The 25187-nt window shown below is 58.5% G+C and overlaps 1 protein-coding gene across 1 annotated transcript in view; it reads left to right on the top strand.

Annotated features, from left to right (window-relative positions):
- Positions 1–25187, top strand: part of ABLIM2 (actin binding LIM protein family member 2) — an 86881-nt gene that overhangs the window by 54339 nt on the left and 7355 nt on the right. The window contains exons 11-16 of the mRNA XM_044912784.1: positions 690–742; positions 1416–1557; positions 12388–12449; positions 17854–17908; positions 19190–19197; positions 19406–19486. Coding sequence (XP_044768719.1) covers positions 690–742; positions 1416–1557; positions 12388–12449; positions 17854–17908; positions 19190–19197; positions 19406–19486 — 401 coding nt within the window. The remainder of the gene's footprint in view (positions 1–689; positions 743–1415; positions 1558–12387; positions 12450–17853; positions 17909–19189; positions 19198–19405; positions 19487–25187) is intronic.

Below are 25187 nucleotides of genomic sequence, written 5' to 3'. Positions count from 1 at the left end.
CGCTCCTTCCAGGCCACTAAGGTCACCTCTGGCTGTATGTCGTACCTCCTTTACCTCTCGTCGCGGACTTTTCCTGTGGCAGAGTTCACTGACCGTTCTGCGTTTCGTGGGTGGCAGGCAGTGAGGGGGACAAACAGGGGGACTTTGGAGACAGAGCACCTGGGTTCACATATCAGCCTCTGCCATGCCCTGTGCATGTCATCGTCTCTGAGCCTCAGTCTCCCGATCTGTGAATGGGGTGGCGTGGGGATCCGCAGGAGTGCCGGTGAAGCACCCGGCCAGGTTGGACACAGCAGGCCCTGCTTGGGGTGGGAGACCAAACCCTCCTGTTCCTTTAGGGTTGAACTGGGAAAGTAGAGAGTGCGTGCTTCAAAATGCCAAGTGGCTGCATCCAAACACGTGGCGCGATCTCGGCGGCGTGGGGTTGGCTGGGTTCTAAGACCGCGTCACTTTGCACCCCTGCTCTTGGTTTGAAGAACCGTCAGGAGGGAGGGTGCATGGCCGCTGCCTGCGGGGGTCCCGTGGGAGGCTTCTCCAGCGCGTCCTTCTCCCCGGCCCTGCAAAGGCTCTCGTGCCGTGGACCTTGGCTTGATTCCTTTCTGTTTCTGAGCACAATGGGAAGTGGGAACCGTGGCGGGGACACCCAGACGAGATGGTGTATCTCCTTGACAAGCACCCTTCCCTTCCAGCCGTCAGGCGACCCGATGGAGAGGACGGAATTTTCGAGCAGGATAACAGGAAGGTAATGCAGGGGCAGGTCTGAGCGGGAGCAACCTTGCCCAGAGGCAGTCTGGCTCAGGGGGGGTTCCCCAGCCAAAAGCTCAGGCTCCCTCTCCCGCATTCTGCTCCAGAGGGGCCCCACGAGGCCCCACGCGGCAGGGACCAGATTTCAGAGGTGGCCCCGTCCGCCGCCGCCTCCCACCCAGACTAGCACGCCTCCTGCCGCAGTCCTCCTGCCGCACCCCTGTAACCCGGTTACGGCTCTGTCACCGAGGCCATGTCTAAGCAAAGAAAGGAAACTTAGTCCAAGGGCATTCTGGAGGCATCTGGGGTGCTGGCTCGAGAACAGGCTGGGCAGGGGGTCCCGGGGAAGGGTCCGAGGGTAGAGTGAGGCTCTGGGGGCCGTGCGGCTCGGCGACAAAAGCAGCCACGGGGAATGTGTGGAGGCCTGGGCGCGCCTCTCTGGGGGGGTTGGCCCCCAGAGTTTCCCGCTGGCTCCAGGGAGGCCGAGGGCCCCTGGCTTGTATTTAAGGGAGCAAGCTGTGCGTGGAGAGAGCCCACGCCTGGCTCACCCGTGCACCCCCAGGAGAAGCCGTTTGGGCCCCTCACCTCCCTGACCCCATTTCCTCCTCTGTAACACGGGGCAGCGCCATGCAGATGGCCTCCGCATTCACGTGGCTTTTTTCCTCCCTCAGCAGAAGACCAGCTGGCTGCTTCTCAAGGGGGATGCAGACACGAGGACTAACTCTCCAGACCTAGACAGCCAGTCTTTGTCCCACAGTAGCGGGACCGATAGAGACCCTCTCCAAACAATGCAAGGGGACAACTTTTACTCACGTGAGTGGTTCTTTTGAGCAAGGAGCTGTACCTGTGGCATGAGCTGCCTCGCAGCAAGGGGGCCCCACAATCTGGAACCCATCCCCCAGAACTGAGCCCTGCTCGTTAAGAAATCTAAGGAGCAAGCCAGGTAGGAGAGCAGACCCCCTTTCCGTGTGAGTTCCCCTGGACGTTGTGAGCTCGCGCGTGGCCCGTGGGCACACGGCACATCTCCTAGAACGCTCCAGGGCTGGAGACAGCCCAGGAAGCCAAACTGGTCTCCTGGGTTCTATTGCAAAGAACATCTCCCGGGCCATCAGGCCGGGAAGCGGGGGGCCCATTTCCCTCCAGAGCAGCCATAAGCATGGTCCAGGAGGGTGAGTCCAGACTGGGAGTCGATGACAGGGTACAGCCACGCAGCGCTCGGCCTGAGCAAGGCACCGGGGAGTGGGGACATCCTGTCCGCAGGGAATACGGGGACAAGTGACCGCTGCCTGACTCTGGGGGTCAGGAGGGCTGAATTAGGGGGCATTTTCAGATGCAGGGCAACGCTCCACATAGAGCTCTAGAATTGTACATTGTGGGTGAGAAGCACGGCCAGCTAGGGTGTGATGCCCGCAGGAGACCTGGACGCCGTGCCTGGGTCCCAGCGGGTGGTTTCCTGTGGGCACGTGTGGGGCTGAGCTGGGACGCAGAGGTGGACAGGGGTGTGAAGAGGCAGAGCACAGAGGCTGGTGTGGCCATGAGCCCGGCCCGAGCTCAAATCCGGGCTCACGCCTGATGGGACGTGGGACCCTGGGCCGCGACCGCACCGCTGGGCCTCCGTTCCGCCTGTCCGCCTGGCCAGGCCAGTAGAGACCAGAGGAGGTGACACACGTCCACAGCCGGCGTTCTGCCTGGCCCATAGTAGGTGCTCAGCAAACAGACTGTCATTGTCATCCTCATGCTCATGACTCTGAACTGTAACCTGTCTTACACATGGAAGGGGTGGCCCGGGCATTGTCGTTTGTTAAAGAAGAGCTCGAAGCAAAGCAAAGGCGCATTGTTTTGTGTATGATCTTTGTGAGCAGACATCGTGAGCCACCCCTCCCCGTGCATCTGGCCCCGCCGGGGGTGCAGCGCTCTAAACATGGGGCTCTCCAGGCCGGCACATGGGTGGATGCCACCACAGGAAGTCCACGTCAGAGCAGTCCCCCAGAGTGACTCGTCCAAGGTGGTGGTGTGCTCCTCCCGGGGCAGGTGTGGGGCGGACGCGGTGGGCTGCCCGTCCCCCCCGCCGGCAGGTCACGGCGCGGACCAACCCAGCAGCTGCGGTCCGTCCCCCGGCCCTTGTCTGCTCCCAGGCACCCACTGCCCCAGGTGCTGCAAGACCTGACCATGGGCCTTGCTGCTCCATGTTCCCTTTGTCCTGACGGCGGTTGGTTTGGAAGGTGGTGGGATCCTGTTGCGCCAGCCCTCCAGCACCCCCACAGCCCTCACACGCCTGGGGTGTTGTCGTGATACCCATGAGGCCCAGGAGCTCTCAGGAAGTGAGTGTCTGGGGACCTCAGGGGGTGGCCTTTTATGGCTTCCCATCCTCCCCTTGCTGGGTGGTGCTAGGACACACCTCCGGCTGACCCCGGGATCCCCACTTATGTCTGCAGCCCACCTGTGGGGGGGTTACCACGTGGGGAGAAGCCTGGCCACGGTCCCCCCCTCCGTGCCGTTGACCTGCCCTGTCACCGGTGTGTGCTGCCTTCACCCCGGTGCACTGGCCCCTCGCCCGCACGTGCTGGGACCAGGGACCCCGGCCCATCCCGGGAGCCCCATAGGCGGGAGATCCCCCGCGAGGCCCCCAGGCTGTGCGTGCTATTTTGACTGGCCAGTCACACACCTGCAAGGTCTTGTTTTGGCTCCGTCCCCTCGTCCTCACTGTTGTCTCCCCATCACTGGGGCCACAGGCAGCCACAGGTGGGGGTCCCGGTGCTTGTCACCCAGGGCGTACCTGGCCGGCAGGAAGCGCCTCGCCTGCGCCAGAATCCAGGCTCTAACGGGGGAGATTCCTCCACAGTAGAAACAAGGCGTGTGTGTGTGTGCACGTACGTGTCGCCTTCCTCTTCACGAACGCTTGCTCATGACGATTATGACAGTTCTGTCATTCCTCCGCTTTCTACGGTGGTCCAATGTTGGTTCTGCTGAGCGGGAAACCCACCATGCACCTGCTGCAACCGTGCCTTTACCTCTGTCCTGAAGACCTCACCTGGTTTCCCGACATGCATGGGCACGGCATCTGGGACCCAGGCTACTGGTCATGCCTCCCATCACGCGTGCCTTGCTGCGTGCTAGCCTGTTGAGAAATTGGGGTGGGGTGGGCAGCGCTCCTAAACGGAGGGTTACGTACCCCCTTTCCTCGGGGCTCCTTCCACTCTCCCCGAGTAGCTCCCGAAGTGAGCCCACAGACACCAGTCCCATTTGCAAACAACTTTCACTGAGCAGGGCATTTGCACGCAGCAAGGCACACCCCACCTGCATCCCCAGGACATCCATCTGTAGTGCGCCCAAGGAAGGTAGGATTGTGACACTGAACACAGTGGACGCTCAATAAATGTTTGTTGAATTGAGATGCATTAAATTCAACGGGTATTTATTGAGCACCCACTCTGTGCCAGACGCTGTGTGGGGCGCTAAGGGGGACACCAAGAAGACAAGAGCAGCCCCTGTCCCGGAGAAGCACGCAGGGAGCTGAGAGAGGCAGAGACGCCCACGGGAGCGAGCACCCACGCATCCCGCCACTGCCCGCCCGGGGCCTCCGAGGGCTGACGGGGCGGGGGCACGTCTCATCCCATTCATGACCCCATCGGCACATCTCACCCGGGGCTGAACTCATCATCCGGTCATTCATCATCTCTCCACCAGCCATTGGTTGAGCACCTACTATGTGCTGGGCATGGTGCTAGGCAGTGGAGAGGCGGAGGTGAGTGTGGCCCAGCCCCCATTCCCCAGAGGAGGAGCAGATGACTGAGCAGCGACAAGCCACCGTGTGACACCCTTCTTTCTGGCCCGCTGCCGCCTACTCCGAAGAGGGTCTCACTGAAATACACGTGGTATTATAGATGACTGAGACTCTCCTTTGTCCTACACCTCGGGCTTTATTGGGACTCTGTGCGTAATGTGCAGTTACCAACGCGCCCGATTTCTGCACATGGAAGGGGTGATGTCGAGTTTTTGTTATGCGAAGAGGGTCTTGAGCTTTACAGGATGAGACTCACCATCCCCAGAAGAACACGAGGTGATGTAGGCCCCCCTCCCCATAAGACAAAGGCCCAGCTGGCTGGGGACCCCGCCTAGAGGACTCAGTGACCCCTAGAAAGAGCCCAGGGTTTCTGAAGACACAGACCCTTCCTAAGGCCCCAGCACAGAGAGGAATGGGGGAGGGGGCCGGTTAGGAAGAGCTCTGCATTGGAAACTGAGGCAGCACAGATGGTGGTCCCGGGGCTTTGGCTTTCGTGTCACCTTCTGTGTGTCCCTCCCTGTGGAGTCCTGTGTTTGATGGGACATGCTTGTCTTCACCTGCTGCCCACCATGGCTGGGGGCCTGGCCTGGGGCCAGACTCAGGATCTCGGCCCAGGCTCCCTCCCAGCGCTCGCGGGGCATGAGGCTTGGTCAGAAAGGGCCCGCCCCTGTCATTCCTCTGGAGTGGTGACAAAATCTTTCCCGCATTTCCTGCTCCACGAGACACTGTGATTTGCTGTGTGCTGATCTCTGAGAATACCCGGTGGGCAGCCACGCGCCTGGCTTAGGTCTGCCCCGCGGCCCCGAGGGCTCGACTCCACCAACATCAGGCCTGAAGAAGCACGTCAGTCCATCTCCTCGTTCACGACAGGCAGGACAGGCCCAAACCTCACCAGATACTTCCCGAGCACCTTCCGTGTTACCGCACTCTTGCGGGTGCTGGGGGTCAAGCAGAGGATGACATCCCCTGCCCCGAGGGGCCGGTGTGCTAGGGGGGTGGGGGCTGAAACCAAAACAAAGTTAGGAAGTATGCATCAGTGCCCTGCAGGTAAGGAGGCCAGGAGGTGCTGGGGGCAGTCGTCAATACAGTCGGGGGAGGAAGACTATCTGAGCAAGACTCGACGGGGGTATAGGCTCGAACAGTGAGGATGATCGGGGGAAGCCTGGTGGGTTTGCAGGACGGCGAGGGGGCCTGCGTAGTAGGGGTGAAGGCGGCGATGCACAGGGTCATGGAGGACTGGGTCACCTGGGGAGGACTCCAGCCTGGCGTCCGAATGGCGACATGGTCCCGGAGGGATCCGAGCAGAGCCCGACCTCGTCTGATACAGGTTTTCGACAGGCCTGAGTGGGGGCAGGAAAGACCATAGGAGGCAATTGCCATCATCCAGGTTGGGGGACAGTGTGTTGGGAGGTTGTCCTAGAGGGGTTGTCCTAGGGGCATGTCCGGGGGGAGGGTTCCTATGGGGAAGGTGTCCTAGGGCGGCTGTGCTGGGGGAGGTATCTTAAAGGGGTATCCTGGGGGGTGTCCTTGGGGAGAGTGTCCTATGAGGAGGGTGTCCTGAGGGGTTGCCCTGGAGGGGCATCCTCGGGGGCTGCTAGGGGGAGGTGTCCCCGGGAGATGTTCTAAGCAGCATGAACACCATGTCCAAGCATATGCCAAGGCAAGAAGCAGGGCAGCCATTTGGGCAACAGGAAGCCAGTGGGTTGGCAGAAGAGGGACTAGCCAGGACCCAGCTGGTCTGTGTACGATGCTAGGAAGCTGTTCTGTCTGTTAGGGAACAGGTCAGTGGGGTAGGGCTGTGAGCAGGCAGATGAGGCAGTCTGTTCTGCATATTTAAAACAAGGATGGGCAGCTTCACGGAGGATAGACTGGAGGCTGCTGGGCCAAGCACAAGGGATTGGGGTGTCCATATAAGCGGCAGGGAGGCCCCTTGAGTGGTCTGAATGGCAGGAGCATGTGTGAGCAGTTAGTGGTGCGTGGGGGGTGCAGAATCAGGAATGACATGGGGATAGTTCTGGCTCAGGTAGATGGAGGCACCTTTATTCAGAGATAAGGAAAGAACGGGGTGGTTCTCTGCATGGAGTCGGGAGCCTGGACATCCAGGCCGCGCTGCCTGGAGCTGGATGGATGGGCGGGGAGCAGAGTCCCCGCAGGTCCTCAGCTCCCAGATGCAAGTGGGTAACCTGAGACCTGGGACTTTCTGCCTGATAAACATGTTCCTGAGCTTGCATGACTTTCTCCAAAGCTTGTGAGGCCCAAAGAAGGTGTGATTCTCTGGGTCCTTTCCCAGCTCACTCTGGGTCCTCCTCCTCCCATTTCCTGTCTGCCAAATGCTGCAGGAAAGGGAAGAGAAAGAGTGAGCAGGTGGGCGAGCAGGTGGGCGAGCAGGTGGGCGAGGGGCTGTGTTGTGTTGGGGCAGGAGGGGACCCAGAGGAGCCGCCAGGGCTGGAGAGAGCCAGGGCTATGGGAGTGGGCCAGGGTTGGGTGGGGGGTGCACCCTGGCATTCAGCAGGTGATTAGGTCCCCTGGTGCAGGGACTGCTGGGGAGGGCGTGGCCTCCCGCTGGATGGACAGACTGCTCTCTGCCCCTGCTCCTGGCCAGTCCCCAGAGAGAGCAGTGGGCACTCCAGATATCAGGGAGGGGACCCTGGCCCAGAAAACACTGTTGGCCCCTCATTGGAGAGACCACCCCCAGCTGTGAGAGTGGGGCACCCTTGGGCAAAGCCTACCACCATCTGGTGGGGGAATTTTAGCAAAATTCCCTGTGCCCCCTGTTTCCAGCAGGCTTGCCCTTTGGGACTGGACAGGGTGTGGCCTCTGATCTGTGGGCAGGGCTGATGCAATGTTCGTAGAAAGGAGCCAATGTTTCAGGGCCCCCTCTGCTCCCCTCCAAATCTGCCTTCTTGAGATACCCCCACCCAGCTGGAAGCTCTCTCCCCTTCCTCAACCCAGGCCCGGGGGCTCCTCATAACCCTCTGTGTCCTTTCTCCCCTGTGGACTGTTAGCCCCTGGGGAGCAGGGCCCCATGAGGATGTCCCCGTGCCTCCCTCACCTGCATGTGGCAGCTTCTCGGTGAGTGCTCCCCAGAGCACTGGTGGAGCTGGGCCTTCTCAGAGCAACACCATCCTCCCTTTGTGGGAAGCGGCATTGCTCCTGGTGGGGTGGAGGGGATGACAGTGACCGCTGCTGACACAGGCAGCAACAGTGTCCACGAGATCACAGGATGGGCCAGCAGAGAGAGCGCCAGGTCTGGGTGCTGGTCCACTGGCGCTTGAATCCCAGCTTGTCACTTGCTGTGTGACTTCGGGCATAAGAGCAAAGTTGTCTGTTTAAAATGGCCTCATGTGTAAAAGGCCTCCTGGCAGGAAGCATCTGGGCTTTGGGGCTCACATGTGAGCACTCCGGCATCCTATCTCCTGAGCCTTGGGGGATATCATGGCAGAGCGTGGTTAAGTCCACAGGCCTGGTTGCGGTGAGCCCGTCTTGCTTGCTTCCGGAAGCCTGGAGCTTGGGTCATCCTAGGGCCTCCTGCTCATAGGCACTCAGGGCTGAAGGCAGTTCCAGCCCCCTCCTGGACCCAAACCCCTGCAGGGCCATGCGGCTGCCAAGTTCCTTGTCCGGGCGTTGGTGGAAGATGCGCCCAAGGAAGTGCCTTGCTGAGCAGTTGTGCACAGAGCATCCCTGGGGGCGGTGACGAGCTGCTTGTCTCCAGCGGCAGCTGGGCCTCTCCTTGCATGTCCAGCAGATCCCCTAACCTCTGACCAGCCCGCCCAGAAGAGCTACAGACCCAAGGAGACAGTGCTCAGAATGCCGAGACAAGGCTACCACAGGTGGGCTTCTGAGAGGAGGCGGCAGGGGAGCCTGTCTGCGCTGAGCCCAGACATGAGGATGGCTGGTGTCCAGCCCTTGCAGGGCTGATGGGACTCGCAATGGGCCAGCTGCCGCCTCGCCCCAGGTCCAGCAGACCTGCCTTCTCACTGTGCACACAGGCAGCGCACGCTCTCGTGGCCACCCGATGCCATCCGACACGCAGGTGCCCAGAACACGCCCACACCTGCAACCCCCAGGGGTGCAGAGATGCTGGCGCAGATGGGTCCACCGGTTCCTGAAGCCAGAAGTCCTAGGCCCTCGTTTTATCCTCTTCGTGAGCAGACGTTGACCTTGTAGGGGCCATTATTCTCACGGGGCCTCAGCTTCCTTACCTGTAAAAGGAGGTCCTATGTCATGCAGAGGCCTACGAGTTTCAGGTAAAGTCTCTGCACGTGCGAAGGGACTTTTTAAGCCAGTGGCTATCAAACCTAGCTGCATGGGCGGTGGCGGGGTCTACTGATGGCTCATCCCAGCCTCAGAGAGGCCAAGTGTGATGGGTCTACATGGCAGCTGGGGGTGGCGGAGGGCAGATAATGGAGCCTCCTCTCTCCCTGCTCATCCGCATTAAGTATAAGTCCACCCCACCCCCAAAACAGTAGAGCAGACACATCATAGAAATCTCAAGGGTGGAAAGAGGAAGGTGGGCTGGCTAAGGACCCCAGGACTTGAGGAAAAACACAGGAGCCATGTCCCCCACCTCCCATGAAGTGGCACCAGGCGGCCAGGTAGGCATCTTCCTCCCCAAGCCTCACTGGCAGATACGAAACAGGAGGCCTATGGGCAGCCTGGAGGGTGGGCCCGGGAGACCCTCTCCACCGCAGCCGGTGCCTCACACCCCCACGTCGGGGCACAGAGCAACGGGGGAAGCACGGCTGGTCCCAGGAACCCCAGCCGGGCTCGGCAGACCAGAAGAGCATGTTCTGAAAACCAGCTTGTCCTCAGAATCACAGGCCGTAACACACCAGGCCCCATGTGCCAACTCAAGCAGGCGGCAGCTCCTTCAGTAGAAGGCTCTACCAGGATCCGGTGTCCCCAGACGTCATGTCCGGGAGACGATATGGAGGATTACTCCCCCACACCAGGAGCCATGAAGATAACGATTTGAACCGGCAGACGAGAGAGATGCGACACTAAGAACCGGATGTCGGGGTTCCCGGACGAGGATGTTTAGGGCAGCCACCCGAAAAATGCTTCAGTAAACAAATACCCGAAAATAAAGAAATTTCAGCAAAGAAATAGGCATTATCCACCCCCCAAAAAAGAGAATCAAATGGAAACTATAGAACTGAAAGATAAAATAACCCAAATTAAAAAGTCACCGATGGATTCAGAAACAGCGTAGCAGAATACGGCAGAGCAGTCAGCCGTCCCGTACATGGAGCAGCAGAAATGATCCAGTCTGAGCGACAGAGGGAAAACAGCAGTGAAAAGATGAATGGGGCCTCAGAGGTCTATGGGGCAACATCTGTCGCGGTGGAGTCCCGGAAGGAGAGAAGAGAGTGGGCTGGAAAAAGCATTCAAAGATATGGCTAAACACTTCCAAAAGGTGGTCAAAGACCTAAACCTACAGGTTTAGGAAACTACAAGAACCCCAAATAGGACAAGCCCAAAGGAGTTCATGCCAAAACCAGTTACGACGATAACTGAACCTCTAAAATCTGAAGACAGAGGATGGCAGGTCTTGAGAGCATCCACAACAGAAGACAGACTCCCTGGAGGACAAGGCCAACTGGAGACAGCAGGTTTCTCTGCGGAAACCGCGGGGCCAGCGGAAAGGGGGTGCTTTCCGTGTGCCGAAGGAAGGTTGCCATCGACACGAATTCTGCACCAGGGGAGCCTATCCCACGGGAATGAATGGGAAATGAAGAAATTCTCAACACTAAGCATTTTTCACGAGTAGAGGTTGTTTAAAGAATCGCAGGCAGCAGGTGTTCAAGCAGAGAGGAGGACATGGTAAGAGAAGACTCGGGGCTTTAGAATGGAGAGGACATCAAAGAGGTAAAAACGGGGCGAATATCATCAACCCTTCTCCTTTCCACGAGGTTATGAAATCCTGTCTGATGGTTGAAGCAGAATTTGTGATGTTATGTGATGTGGGAGCTCAAGGTAGGTAGAAGGGACACCCAGGACAATTGTCTTTGGAAAGTCAGGAGAACAGCTCCGTGGAGTAGGGTCTGTGTGCTTCATGCGAAGCGGTCAGACGCAGAGACCGCAGGTGGCAGCCTGAGCACGGGGCCCTGTGACAGCCATCCGGGTGACAACGGTGCCTCCGAGCACAGGACAGAGGTTAGGGTACTGCTGTTCTCAAGGCCCCAAACCTTCGTGTGCATCAGAATGTCCAAGAGGGCAGCTTGTCTACCACAGCTCATGGGACACCAGCCCAGAATCCAATGCAGCAAATCGGGGGCGGGCCCTGAGAATTTGCCTCTCTAACCAGTTCCCGATGAGCCTGATGCCGCTAGTTGGGGACCCCACTTTGAGAACCACTGCTCTAGCATCTTTGGTAGATAGGGAGCCCCTGTGTCTCAGTGGAGGGTCCCTCAGGTCCTCAACCGCACAGCCTCACGTTGCGGAATGTGCCTGGCTCTGTGTGTAAATTAGGAGGGACCCCAGGACTGTGAGTCAGGGGGCCTTGTTTGGCATCCCGGGGCTGGGTGACCTCAGACAGACCCCCCGACTCGGGGCCTCAATTCCCCCTCTATAGAATGGGAGGCTTCGGAGAGGCTGGGAGGAACAGGGGCGGCACAGCAGGTCCGGCCCCTCACCCCTCTTCTGTGTCCCGCTCCCCTGCCCCCCTCTTTCATAGGTCGGAGTTTACATAAACTCTCGTGTGGCAAGAGGGTGCCTTTGTTAAAAGAAGTTTGAGAACCCTGACCTTGATGTGGCAAAAGGCCCTTTCTGACCCCCATCCAGGACCTTCCGACAGGCCGCATGGGGGCAAACATGTGCCCACGATAGGTTTCCCGGGTCCACACGTGAGCCGTGCAGAATGTCGTCTCCGTCCCCAGAGTTCGTGAGCACCCTCTGAGATGAAAGGCATCTGGATGAGCCTCCGTCTGGCCCTCCTGGAAGGGTTGGGTGGGCAGTTCTGTGCGTGGCACCCACCTCGCCTCTGGAGGCTCGGTGCTCGGTCGCATGGACGCGCACGGCCTTGTGAACACCCTGACAGGCAGCCCGCTGGCTCCCACGGTGGGTGCCGGCATTTGGTGCTATGTGTTGTCGCCGAGCTGCTGGTGGCCAGCCAGTGCTGGGAGCAAGGAGCCCCGGAGCTCCCTCCAGGGGAGGCAGCGTCCTGCCCCTCCGGGGGGCTAGGCTCTGCCACGTGTCCTGCCCCTGAGCCAGGAGGCGATACCAGAAAGCCTCTGTGCCACCCTCTCCAGACCTGTTGCAGAGGTTAACTGGGAGACCTCAAAGCCCGGGGCCCATGCAGGGCAGCCAGGGACGTGAGCGGCAGAGCTGGGTCAGCTGCGGGATCCCCATGGTCTCAGACCAGCCTTTTTTGTTTCAAGAGAAGCCAGAAGTTAGGATCTTAATGTGAAATCCCCCAATGGCAAGTAGCTCAAGATCATTTTAAAAAATAAAAAATAGTTCCTATGCCGCCTTTGGTTGGTGGCGGGCCCCTGTGAGCCGACCCTGGCACAGGATGGCACAGCCCTAACCCCCCACGGGGTTTCCTTCCTGCCCCTGTCCCAGCTCTCCAGCTCTGCTGGGTGAGGAGCTCGGCCTAGGTGACAGGTGATGCCAAGACCTGAGGCTGCCGGAGAACACAGGTGCCCAAGAGGGTGCCACGGTGTTCCTGGTGTCCTAGGCGGGCTCAGGGGCATCACGCCCTTGCCAGCTTCTTCCTCAGCCAGCACCCTGGGGACGGAGGTCATGACGGAGGCAGGGCGTGATCTTCGGGGGCCCCTCTGGGTGTCACGAACTCAGCCCCTCCGGCCGGGGCCCGGCCTCTGTGCGTGCGTGACAGAGCTGTGCTGTGTCTGTTTCAGGATTCCCCTATTCCAAATCTGACCCTCTCCCAGGACACGGAAAGAATGGCTTGGACCACCGGGTAGGTACTCGACCCCTCCCTGGCTCGCGGTATGCTAACCATCACCCGCCGGGAGCCTGAGCGTGGTGCCCACAGCTTCTTGACCACACAGCCGGCAGGAGGGGCCCAGGGACCCCTCTCGCCCACTGCCTCTGCCTGTGCCCCCCACCCCCGCCCCTGCCCCAGGGGCTGTGCTGGTGCTTCTGCAGACCAGGGCCAGACCAGAACTGGGACACCCTCCCCTCCTCCCGTCTAACCCCAGCCCCAGCTCCCAAGGAGACCTCAGTGTGGTGGGGAGCGGGAGACAGGGCCACGCAGAGTATTCCGACCCCCTGAGGCCCCTTCTGACCCTCATCCTTCTTCTGCGACCCGGAGCCTAATAAGGGGCTTAAAGGATCAGCTACTTGGGGAGCAACGTGAGCCACGGATCCACTTCCTTCCTGGGGTGCCCCGGCCCCTCACGACGGTCACCACGAACGGTACCTTTAACATCTGTGGACCGAGCATCTCACCCCTAGTACCGCCACTTGCCCCGTAATTATCCCTGGGTCCCACACTCTGTAGCTGGCTTTCTCTGGCTGCTCCCAGCTAAAGGCTGGCCGCACTTCCCAATCCAGGACATTGGAATGGGAGCCCAGAGAGTTTGGCGCCTGACTTGGCCCCATGGAGGGGCTGGGCGACTTTCTGTCACTGTTCCCACAGCTTCACTAGTCCCCAGTGAGGACCCCTGGGGTGGGGCGGGTGTGATGGCACCAGAGCCCCCCCCCCCAACACACACACAGCCCCAGGACACCCCCTCTCAGGCAGCCTCTCTGCTCTCTGAAACCGGGGCGAGTCGTTCCGCTGGAGAAGGTGCTCAGAGGTCGAACCCCCGTGTGTTGCACGGCAGGGTTCTCGGCAGTAAGTGTGTAACGCCCGGGACAGCCTTCTGCAGCCCCCAGGGCACACCTCGCATCCAGGGGCCCGGCCGCAGGGACCCGTCTAAGAACAGGGATGAGGCAGGCGTTTTCTCAGCCTTGTTCGTCTTCCTCGGGCCCTGTCCGACCTGCCGTTGTGCCCGTCCGGGGCCCAGGCACCTCTGCATGGTTTGACTCTAGTGAAGCCCCCTTCCCACTAATCTCACTTCCAATTCTGGAATGGGCCGAGTCAGGGCGTGCATGCCGCATGCTCCTCTCGATTTTCTTCTAAGGATTTCTGCACCCTTCATCTTCAGTGGACAGCGGGCGGGCACGGGACGGGGGGCGGGAGGACGTCCACAGGACCCCCACAGCACCAGGAATTGTCAGTCCTTGGGCTCAGGGTTAGGGGTCCTGAGGGGCGGTGGGGAAACGGTCCAGAATGTTCTCTGCGTACCTGGAACAGCTGTTCTGGGACTCAGGGGCCCATGAGGGCGGCAGTGTTCCACCCCTTGAGCCAAGTCCTGGACTGTCCCTCGATATGTGGAAGACCAGGAAGGAATGCCCAGCATTTCTAGCCTTGCTTCATTGGTGCCTGGGCCCCCTGTCCTCTGGGGAGATGCCCTCCTTGGTTCATGCTGGAATGACTTGGATCGATGCCCCCAGCACCTGCAGAGAAGGCCACGGCCTCACACGCCCCACCCCCGCAAGAGCTGGGAACAGCTGACCCAGACATTTCATCATGGACACCGTCTTCACTCCCTCTCCCAGAACGAGTGAGAGTAGAGGCTAGAGCTGTAGAGTCGAGAGCTGAGCCTCTGTGAATGTTTCTCCTGCCGGCCTCAAGGCGGGGGAGGCCTGTGCGTCCTGCAGATGCTGGGGGGTTGGCAAAGGGGGCTGCATCCTCGTGGGAAGATCTTCAGCTTTTCACGTGGCTTATGTGGAGATTGGTGACTCGCACTGGAGACTTTGCTTTGGGGTTCTTTTTCCCTGTGAAGATTCTTTCCTGTTTTTTCAGACTTTCTAAGACTTTTATGTAATTTTATGCCTACTTCTCAGTGGGAAGACCAGATAACTGAGCTTTTGAATGACCAGCCTTTTATGGTGCGACCATGCTCAGCACCCAGACGTGGTCACCCACTGCTGTCCGTGGCCTACAGTGCTCACAAGCCACTTGTTAGATTGTTTTTTGGTGTGTCTCCACTTCCAGAAAGGATTCTAGGTGGCCCGAAGTAAGAACACAGGTGCACTGAGACCGGAAGCCCACAAAGCCCAAATCACAAAGGAGCAGAAGAGGAAGCTCTAAAAGAAATCATATATCAGAATTATATCAGAAACAAAAGAACACTGTATGAGCCAAACCGCTGAAGCTTAGCTCTGAGCTTCCTGGTGGCCAAGGCAAAGGGGCAAACATGACCAGCTATGTAGTTCTCGTCCGATGGAAGGAAGATCAGTTCATCAGGGGATAGACGTTTCTAGTTCTTGCTTCGAGAGGGATTTGTCACAAGGGGCCACCACCCTGAGTCCCAGAGCTCGTTAAAATGTCCTGCTAACCAGCCTGCCACAGAGCCTACTCCTGGTAGATGCTCTCCTCTTATGGAATAAATAGGGCAGTAACCACCTGTCACAGGCATTCCTGTAGAAGAGGCAGCGTGGCTCCCAACATGTGCCACCTGGTCTGTTAGTAAGAGAACGACCTCTGGCCACCGACAGAAAAACCCTGAGGGCATATATGGACAGACTGAATTCTCCTGCTGGAGGACAGAGCCTGCCAGATTATAGCAATAGCCTAAAGAGGGGACACTAGTTTGTGATGACACACGTCATCCAGCAGGTGTCGCATTCCCACATGGAACTGCGCCGAGCAGCATGGCTGTGCCAGGGACCCTGATAAGGTACAAGATGGGAGGCAATTTGAATGTGGCATTTGGAATCAGACATGTGGATCTAGTGGACAAAAAATAATAAAAGACGTAGGGAGCAGTTAATAGTGCAAACAGTAAACCATCTACTAGGTACATGAGAAAAATCTGTATCTTTTGAATCAGGTTTTCACATGTCCATAAAGCATTTGCAAAAAATGCCTATGTACAAGGAAAACCTTAATAAATTAAAGAAGTCTGATATTTTCCAACGGTAACTCTGGACAGAACACGTGCCGCACTGAGCCCCGAGTTCAAATCCCAGCTCTGCCACCAGCCACCTGTATGTCTTCGGGCAAGTCACTTACATTTCCTGAGTCTCTACTCCCTGTCTTTAAAAAAGTTATCCTTACCTCTTAAGATCATTGTGAGGACAAATAACAGTCAAAACATGTGAGATCTTCTTGTAAGCTCTATAGAGTGGTTCCCACAAGAGTAATTGTTATAAAAGCAAGTTCCTACCCCTTCTTCCTTCCACAGTGGTGGCTACTAAGTGGCATATTCCAATGCAAGTCTTAGCAAGACAGTAACAATGGGCCGGGAACAGCCACAATTTCATTCCTACTACTAACAATTCCAGTATCATTTTTGAGAAGCAAAAGACATGGATTACAATGTTTACAGTTCTGTGTATTTGCTGTATGATCTTGGGCTCGTTCCTTAACCTCTCTGAGCCTCGTCCATAAAACCGTGGCGATGATGCCCACCTCCTAGGCTCGCAGCGAAGATTGCAGAATGTGTCTGTAGGGTAACTGACACCTAGTAAACTCCAAACCAATGGGAGAGGTAAATAATCTGTTGCTTTTCAATTCTCCAGTGCCTCTGTTGAGAACTGCAAGGGAATCAGCCAGGGTTGGGCCTGTGGGGCTCCCCTGGCCACCCCACCTGTTAAGGAGTGACCCCAAGGCTCCCTCGCACCAGAGAGGTCTTGAAGATCTCAGGCACTTGGAGGACCAAGAGGGGGCTGGGCTGTTCTTCCCCTGCTCTGGACTGATCTGGTGCCCCCGCGTCCATTCCAAAGATGCCCTACCCTCTCTCCTGGGAGTCTCTGTCTGGCCTCAGAGACTGGCAGACCAGAGGAGGCTGGTTTTGCTGCTAGGAAAGGCGTCTCTAACTGCCCGAGGTGGCGGTCGCCTGAAATTGAGTGGCCTGTGATGCAGGGCAGTGGGCGCTAGGGGGAGGCATGTCTCTTCCGCGTCACCGACTGGCCCGGTGGGAGAAGACGAGTAGAGGGCAGGTTTGCCTTGCCTTAGGCAGGAAGAGGTTTTCAGACCAGACAGGTGCGCCTGGGGCTGCTTCTCAGGGCTGCTTCTCAGCATCCTGAGAAAATGTCTCAAAAATTGTTCTTGCAAACCCCTAAGGAGAATTATTCTGTGACGGTCATGAGAGTGGGTGGGGGTGAGGGCACCTCACCAGCTCAGGGTCCCGGGGCTGAGACTAGGGGAGGTGAGTGAGGCACTTGCCGAAAGGCTCCGTAATCAAAGTAAATAATGTTCTAATGCAATGTTTTTTTAAAGCCCAAGTCAATGCAAGAAAATTCGTGATGAACAAAACACCAAATCTTTAAATAGAGACTGGCTCCAGCCCTCCACTTACGTACTTGCCCGACTCACCACCCTTGTCTCCCCTTTTTGGGATGAAGGACTTTGGGCTCGGAGCTCTCTGGCTCGTCCCTTGCCCGCACACTCTCTGGAACTACACCTGTTCCTTGCATGTCGCCCCTCTACCGCAAGAAGTACTGCTGACCGCGCTTTCCCGGTCGCCCGAGCAGGGCGAGGCGCGACTCTCCCCGGGGACTGCAGGCCTCCCTTGAAACCCCTGCATGGGATCCCAGAAATGCCAGCCCAGAGCGCCAAGGCTGTGTCAGAGCAGGTGCTGGGCCTGCAGGAACCGTGCTCTTCCAGCGGCTCCATGGACCGCAGGCCGTGGCAGAGCTTGACTCGTGGGGTTCATGCCAGGCGCAGGAGTGGGGGTAGAGACACGGGGGCTCGGTGCCTGCTTTTGGGGCCCAGACCCTCCTGAGCGGTGTGTGGGGCGATTTTTTCAGGCGGGCGGAGGGAAGAGAATTCCCAGCGTGGGTGGTGGAGATGCACGGAGTCTGCTGATGACTGCCGTGAACGGGGGAGGCAGGCACCCAACGGTGGCCCCTGTTCCCTCGAGTGTCCCCACCTCAGGGCCATCCTCTGTCACGGCCGCTCAGGCACGCGGGGCTCTGTCCAGGGGCTGTACGAACCGGCTCTCCTGGGCGCCTGGGGCCCGTGGGGTCTGGAGGGGAGCAGCGGCCCCCCTGGGCTGGCCTCCGCACCGGGCTGGGCTGCACCCCTAGGGGACCACGGGGCGCAGGGAGCAGGCGTGCAGGCGCGGCTTGAAAGGCGGGCAGGAGAGCTGGGCCAGGGAGGGTCCCCGCCAGCCTGGAAGGCAGGGGGGAGGCACGCGAGCAAACCCGCCAAGTGTGTCCCAGCGTGGCCCTTCCAGAGCCGAGGCGCCGGGGACTCTGGAGAGTCCACCTTCCTCCCCTCACCCCCACCCCCAGAGCCGGGCAAAACCAAGGCGCGACCACCCGCCCCTACAACCTGCCGCCTGCCGCCCTCTCTCTTTCTCTTCCAGAATGCCAATCTGGCCCCTTGTGGAGCAGACCCGGATGCCAGCTGGGGCACGCGAGGTACAAGACGCGGGGACCCCCGTGGGTCTCCGGCTGGGGCAGGGGTCTCTTACCCGTTTCCATGAGTCTCATTCTGGGACGGGCCCCTCCAGGGCCGGCTGGCGAAGGCTCCAAGCATCGCGCAGTCGGGGGAGCGTTGGGGTGCTCGTTTTGGCTCGAGGAGCCGGTTACCTCCGTTCTTATGTTGCCTGAGGTGCTCCCTTTCCTTCATCCTTGAGAACAGCCGACCCTGTCCTGATTTGTTGGTCACTCTGGTCACTTGGGGAGAGAGATGTGTGTTGGAATAGCCATCCCGTACCAGGACTGAGGCCAACCCAATCACCCACGGTTACATTTCGTGGCAACAAAACGCCCCTGGGGTCCGCCCCTCCTGGTCACGCGGGCCTCCTGGGCTTCAAACCAGGAAGGTTGCTTGCCGGGAGGCTGGTGTTCCTGGCATGACCCTGGTCGCATGGCAGGTGCCTGACTGGGGGGGGGGGGCTCTGCTAGCTCTGAGCCCCTCCTGCGTGGGGTGTTCGCTCACCGCTGTCACCCTGGATGGCGGGGAGCATGTTCTCATGGGCTGCTGGCTCACGCTGGGCCGTGGAGCACTGGGGGCTCACAGCTGGCTCCCTCCACGTGGCTCTCCAAGTCATCAGGATGTCGTGTGTGGCCCGCTGGGAAATTTGGGGACCGGCCCCTGTCACCCAGGCCCCTTGCCAGGGTCTCCCTCCCAAGGCCAGCTTGTGGCCCAGGTCCTAGGGGCACTGCTTTCTGGGGGATTCTACATGCTCACAGAGGCCCTCTGATCCATTCGGGTCTATTTTCTGACATGACGATTTTAGTCTGGCAGAAAAGCCTTTTGAAAAGTAAGCATGTGGGGCTCAGGAATATAAAGGAGGAGCTACAGGCCAAGAAGGTGAGAGAGTAAGAGCCGTGGGGTCAGACCCTGCGCGGCTGGCAGCCTCTGCAATGGCCCCAGTACTGCCCTGGAATGTCTGATCCGCAGGTGGGTAAACTGAGGCAGGCCGCTTTCTCAGGGCGGCCCGGACCACCAGGGAGACGGTATCACGCCCGAGGAACACAGCGCTGTGTCCGGCTCCCAGTCTGGCCTCCAGCCTCCCGACCATGCCTCCCGCTCACGGGTTCCCCCTGGGGAATCAGCTGCCCCAGGACTAGCGCCCCAGGGCAGGCCGCCAGGGGTGGGGCGGGGGGTCCCCAGGACAGGACTGCTTCTGCCGTTGGGCCACGTTCCCGCGCTTTCTAAACTGCCACGCGTGGCTTCTGCTCTCTCTCTTACAGAATACAAGGTAAGAGGGGCCGCCCGCTGCCACGCCGACCTCTGCCCGCCGCCACGCACCTGCCCAGGTTAAAAGTTCCTTTTGTTGTGGTTTCCTATGAAATGTGTGTGTCCGATGCCGGCGCAAGTATGTACCTCTCGTTGGCCTTCGGCTCAGCCCTTTGGTCCCAGCACACGCCTGCTTCCTGGGGTCAACCTGCGGTCTCCCCTCCCCACAGGTCTATCCTTATGACGCCCTCATTGTCACCAACCGAATTCGCGTCAAACTGCCCAAGGATGTGGACCGGACGCGGCTGGAGGTAGGAGGGCATCTCTGGGGGCGGGGGGTGTGCATTCCGGCTGGGAGGTCCCCGGCACACGTCTGTCCGCGGCGTCAGCGCTCAGCACCCCTGAGTGTTCCCGTGGGCGGCGGGGGCGCCACCAGGCCCACGGCGGGCTCGGAGCCCAGGCCCCGCGTTGTTTTGAGGGTTGAGAACCGTGGGAGTGTCCCCCAACACAGGTGGCTTTGCAGAGGGCTCTGCTGTGTGTGTCTGGCCAGGAAGGGCTTCATGACAGCGCCAAGTCGGTGGTGCTTGTCCTTCCCCTGGGGACTGGTGTTAGGAAGTTGGTCACGATCCGTGGCCTCTCGTTTGGCCACATTTACACCCAGTGAGAATAATAAACTCATCTCTGGAGAGCACGTGTAGGCTTAAAAGGCCAACAGGATGTCAGCTCAGGGTAGGTATTTGGATGATACTTGTTGATCGCAAGGACTTTGCTGAGCACTCGCTAGGAGCCGCGGTCCCCACGGTTGACGTGCAGGACTTAATCCCCACAATTGCCCTACCGAGTAATCAATGTCCATGCACTAGATCTCACCTCCTGAGCCCTGTCACGGATGTTTCGCTGCCTTTTAATGACCGTTTTGCGGGGCGCTGCGGGATCTGGAGGCTCCTGAAGGCCTAGGGCTGGGCACATGGGAGGTGCGGGGAGCATCTGACGCAGAGTGTGTGTCCAGCCAGTGCCGGAGCTGCCCGACCGCCCACCTGGGAGGGAGCCGTAGGGGCGCGGACACAGCCGAGGGGCACCCAGCCAGCGCGGGAGGGCTGCCAGGAGAAGTCGGGAGGCCAGGTGCATCTGTACAGGATTGCCGCCTAAGACGGGATGGACGGAGGCCCCGGCGGTGCACTGGGGTGGAGGGAGGGGGGCTGGTCCACTGCGCAGCAAGAAACATGGGGCTGGCCTTTGAAGGAGGGATGGGACTCTCACCAGCAAAGAAGGGAGAGCATTGAAGGGTCTTCCAGGCCAAGGGACCCGCAAGTAAAGTCTTCGGCAGGGGGACCTGCAGGATGTGCCTGGGCAAGAAGGGAGCCCTCGGTGATGGGGGTCGGGCACCGACTTCCCTGCACTAATTGGCCTTGATGTGTGCGCCCTTCAGGTGAACATACAGCTGCCTACTGTGTGGGTCACTGGGCCCCTCGCCTAGGGCCCGGGACAGCATCCCTCGGCAGGGGGATAGTGGTGGCGGGGAAGGGCTCGGGGACGCTGGTGTGGCTACAGCCTTGCACGGAGACACATCCGTGTTGACCCTTTCTGTTGCAAGTGATGGGTGCCTGACCCAAAGTGACTCAAGCAAAAAGGAGATCACCAGCCATAGGGTTGATGGGTCCCCACAGGGGTGGCTCGGTCCTGCCTCAGGACCAGTTTCCTTCCCACCGTCTCCTGGCTGTGCGTCCTCTGTGTGTGTGTGTCGGCCTCGTCGAGAGACAGACTTCTACCTCACCTCTCCCAGGCTCAGAGTCTGCAGAGAAGAGATCCCGTGTGCCCGGTCTCTCTCTCTCTTTCTCTCTCTCAAAAGTCCTGGCCCTGCCTTATCTCCACCTCTGGGTGGGTCCTCTGATCAGCCCTGAGTCAACCAGCTTGGCGGGGGACTGCAATGCCCATCTGGCCAGGCTTGGCTACAGGCACTTCTAGAGCCAGGGGACAGCTCGGAGCTCTGGGACCTGGGACCTGCAGGGAGCTGGGGTGCTGCGGCTGGGGGGGAGGGGGCGGCATGGCCCAGTGAGCCCACAAATGCCACAGGAAGGCAGTGCCGTGAACCCGCCAAATCCTGCCATCATCCAGGACACAAGGGCATCGTGCCCGGCAAAGGACCACAAAGGCGGAGGACACACGAGCGCCTTGCTCAGGAGGCTGTCCGTTTAGCAGGACATTTGGACCTTGCCCCACAGAAAAGGAAAGATGCTCGAAAAGTTCTGGTCATCCGTGGGGTCTGGGGAGGCCGGGGCAGCCGAGGCCAGCTGGGAAGCAGGTGTGCGAGTCTAGGGGGGCAGGGGGCCCCTGGGGCTCATCCCCAGGTGCAGCTCCTGGCACGTGGAGGTGGCCAGAGAGCACGTGTGCACACAGACGCCAGGACCCAGGAGGACCGCCTCACACTTCGGGGGTGCCTGCCATGGGGGAGTAGATAGGGTCTTGGGCGGCCTCTTCATGGGGCTCAGGTATGACAATCCCCACTTTCTCTGCAGGGGATGTGCTCTTGGGCTCCTGCTGAGTGGAGTCCTTGTTAATCATGCGGTCATGTCCCCAGCCTGGAGGGCGCCTATTTGCTGTATGTCTTTGTTCCTTATAGGGCCAAGCCCTGTGGGCTGGTTGCTCTCATCCCAAGAGCCGAGCCCAGAACAAGATGCCTGGAGCTTCCGGCACAGCGACGACCCCGGGCCAGGTTTCCCTCTTGGGACTGGGGTACCCTTTAAATGACACCCCCTTTTCTTTTTGCTAAATACCGAATGCAAGATGAATAGTGGTTAATACCTCTAAATACTTCCTTTTGAACAAACTCTGAGGATTGGGTAATGGGTTTAATCATCCATTCTCCAAGAACACACCCACGGGTGCGTCTCTGTAATCACTTTCCTCTCATCTCCGCCGAGCCGGGAGGCAAGCTGGGAATGTTACCAGCAGTGGGGCACGCCCCACATTCTTCGGGGTTTGGAGCTGGGAGGTGAGCCAGGAGTGGCCTAGGAGGGGCCGGCCACATCCCAGCAGGACAGGAGGCCCCTGATGTTTTTATTTCAGGGAGAGAGCTTTATTTTTAATATCAAAACAATTTATAACTCTTTTAGAACTCCAGAAAAATGCAAAGAAAAACGCAAACATCACACGGAATTCCCCCACCAAGTCATAACTTCTGTTAGCACCATGGTAGACATGATTCCGGAAATCTCTTTCTGCACAAATACCCAAGATCGCTGAATCTGATTTTTGATGTGTAGGTTCACACTGTTTATGTAGTTTGATATCAGCTTTTTAAAAAAGATGTTATTCATTTATTTATTTGAGAGAGAGAGAAAGAGCATGAGTGGGGGCGGGGAGTAGCACAGGGAGAGGGAGAAGCAGACTCCCTCCTGAGCAGGGAGCCCGATGCGGGGCTCGATCCCAGGACCCAGAGATCATGACCTGAGCCGAAGGCAGACGCCTAACCAAATGAGCCACACAGGCGCCCCTGATAATCAACTTTTTTTCGCTTAAGTTTGACATGAACACTTTCCACGCTAGTTAATATGGATCTGCTCATCCTTTTAATGGCTGTGTGATGGTCCCACGTCCACACTTGGGAGGGTCTGAAAGGCCAAGCTGTGGAGTGGCAGATGTGGCCTCTGCTTGCGCCCCACCGGCTAGACCTTGGTCACACGTCAAAGCTCCATGCAAGGCAGGCTGGGCATGTTGTGTGGCCAGCAAGAGGAGAGGATGGATTTGGGTGGACAGCTGGTGAGCCCAGCTCATCTCTGTAGGGTCAGTCTCTGGAAGGAGGACTGCTCTGTCGAGTTCTCCACCCTTGCTCCCAGAATGCTTAGCTGACTCTCTCATTCATTTGCTGAGTATGTGCCAGGCACTGAGTGGGGGTCCCAGGATGCGTGATGAGCAAACACAGGCATGAGCTCTGCCCTCCCAGGCTCAGTCTGATGGGGGAGACAAAATCAATCACCTGATAGCCCAAACGAGTGTGTGTAATTATATACCAAGATAAGGGCTCTAAAGGGGAGGAACATGGGCCATTAAAAATGGGTAAAAGTTAACTGGGTGTAGTAAGTGTTGTGTTTACGTGTGTGTGTGTGCACGTCTGTGCATGTGTGTAAGGTGAGGGAGGCCCACAGGGAGAGAATTCCAGGAAGAGCAGACTGCATATGCAAAGGCCCTGGGGCAGGAGGAAGCCAGGGCTATTTGAGGAAGCACTTTAAGGGGCTAAGGTGGCTGTACTTGAGCGGGGTGAAGGTCAGAATGGGGCCAGGCCTTACAGGGCCCTGGGCCATGGTAAGCAGTTCGGATTTTAGTCTTAAGGACAATGGTTTTTAAGTTGAGGGACTCCCTGATTAGGTTTGTAATTCAAAACACCAGTGAGGCTGAACTGTGAGGCCCAGATTGGCCATGTGGGTGCAGGGAGACTGTCTGGGAGGCTCACAACGGAGGGGCCTCATCCAGTCTGCTGGAGGCCTTAAGAGCAAAACCGGCCGCTTTCCCGGAATGAAATTCTGCTTCTAAGTGTCAGAGAGGTGCAGGGAGTGGCCTCCGGATATTTGCTTCTGCCCAGGGACAGTTAGGGCTCCTTCTGCTCCTGGAAACTCCTGGAAGCAGACCCTCAGAGGGTAACCGCCAAATGCAGGAAGGGCCAGAGCTCCTCCAACGCATGAGGCCCTCAGGTTCTGGGGGCAGGGCCCAGACCCTCTAAGACAGAGAGCCCTGGATCTCAGAGCCCTCCAGACTCAACACCTCCAGGGTTTGCAAGTGCTCACGTCTGTGGGAAGGGAGGGTCCCCTTGCAGAGGAGTCTTGCGGTTTCTGGACCGCCCCCACCAGACCTTGAATCTAAATGCACACCTGACTTTGTTCTAACAGTAAGAACCCAAGTCAGAAAGTGCCTGGGAAAAAAAAAGGACCCTGTGGTTAAGAATACTTCCTTTGTTTAAACCCATCCAACTGGTCTGGTGAGAATCCGATAGACTGATGGCAGCAGCTGAGTGTGTGCCCAGCGCATGGGCATGGGTGCCTCTGAGAGACGGGGCTGCACGAGAATCCAGCACTTCGGGGGCCCCCAGGTCCGAGCATGAGCAGTCCTCCCAGGCCAGGCCAAGTAGCAGGGATTGCAGGGGTGGAGGATGGGGAGGGAGGAGGGAACCACAGGGGAGAGTAGGGTAGGCTGGTAGAAGCAGACCACATGGAGAGGGGAGGAAGTGGGGAGGCAGTATGACAGGGACATGGGGGCAGAGATTTGGATTCAGGGGTACACGTGGCCAACAGAGATTGTCCCTGGGGGAGGCTAGGAGACCAAGCTGAACAGGCAGGCCCGTGCCCATCCTCATGGAGTTGGGAGCCAGATGAGGTCAGCAGTGACCAGATCAGCAAGGGCCTGATTGGCTAGGGCAACCCAGGAAGGCCCCCTGGAGGAGGGGATATTTGAGCTGGGACCTAGGATGAAGAGGAGACTTTGTGTGAAGTGAGGGAAAGAGCATTGCAGGCCTTGCGGGTGGCAAAGAACCTGGCCTATTCTAGAACCCATCACGGAGCAATGTTGGTGGGAGAGGTGGGCAAGGACACATGATGGTGATGCAGGGCCTCAAACCACCTGACAGCCACGTCACTCCACCTGGCAGAGCCTGCATCCCCTCCCTACCGCATGGGCTCTGGGAGAGCTCACGGGACTGTGGGTGGAGCGCTGCCAGCACCCCCAGACACAGACCAACACTCCAAAAACCATGGTGGCCATTGTTGTGACGACAGTAATATCATGATGATGGTGTTGTGATGACGATGATGTCATGGTGATGCTCTCATGATGATGATGTCATGCTGATGATGTCATGATAACGATGATGTCATGATGATGATGCTGTTGTGACGATGGTGTGCTGGTGATGCGATGGTGATGTCACGACGACAACGATGTAATGATGGTGATGCCATGATGGTGATAATGTCATGATGATGATGTCACAATAATGGTGTCATGATGATGTCATGCTGGTGG

This window comes from Neomonachus schauinslandi, chromosome 2 (assembly GCF_002201575.2).
Source record: "Neomonachus schauinslandi chromosome 2, ASM220157v2, whole genome shotgun sequence".
In the NCBI taxonomy this organism is placed as follows: domain Eukaryota; kingdom Metazoa; phylum Chordata; class Mammalia; order Carnivora; family Phocidae; genus Neomonachus; species Neomonachus schauinslandi.
Note: the sequence above shows the minus strand (reverse complement) of the source record. Positions and strands in the feature narration are given on the sequence as shown.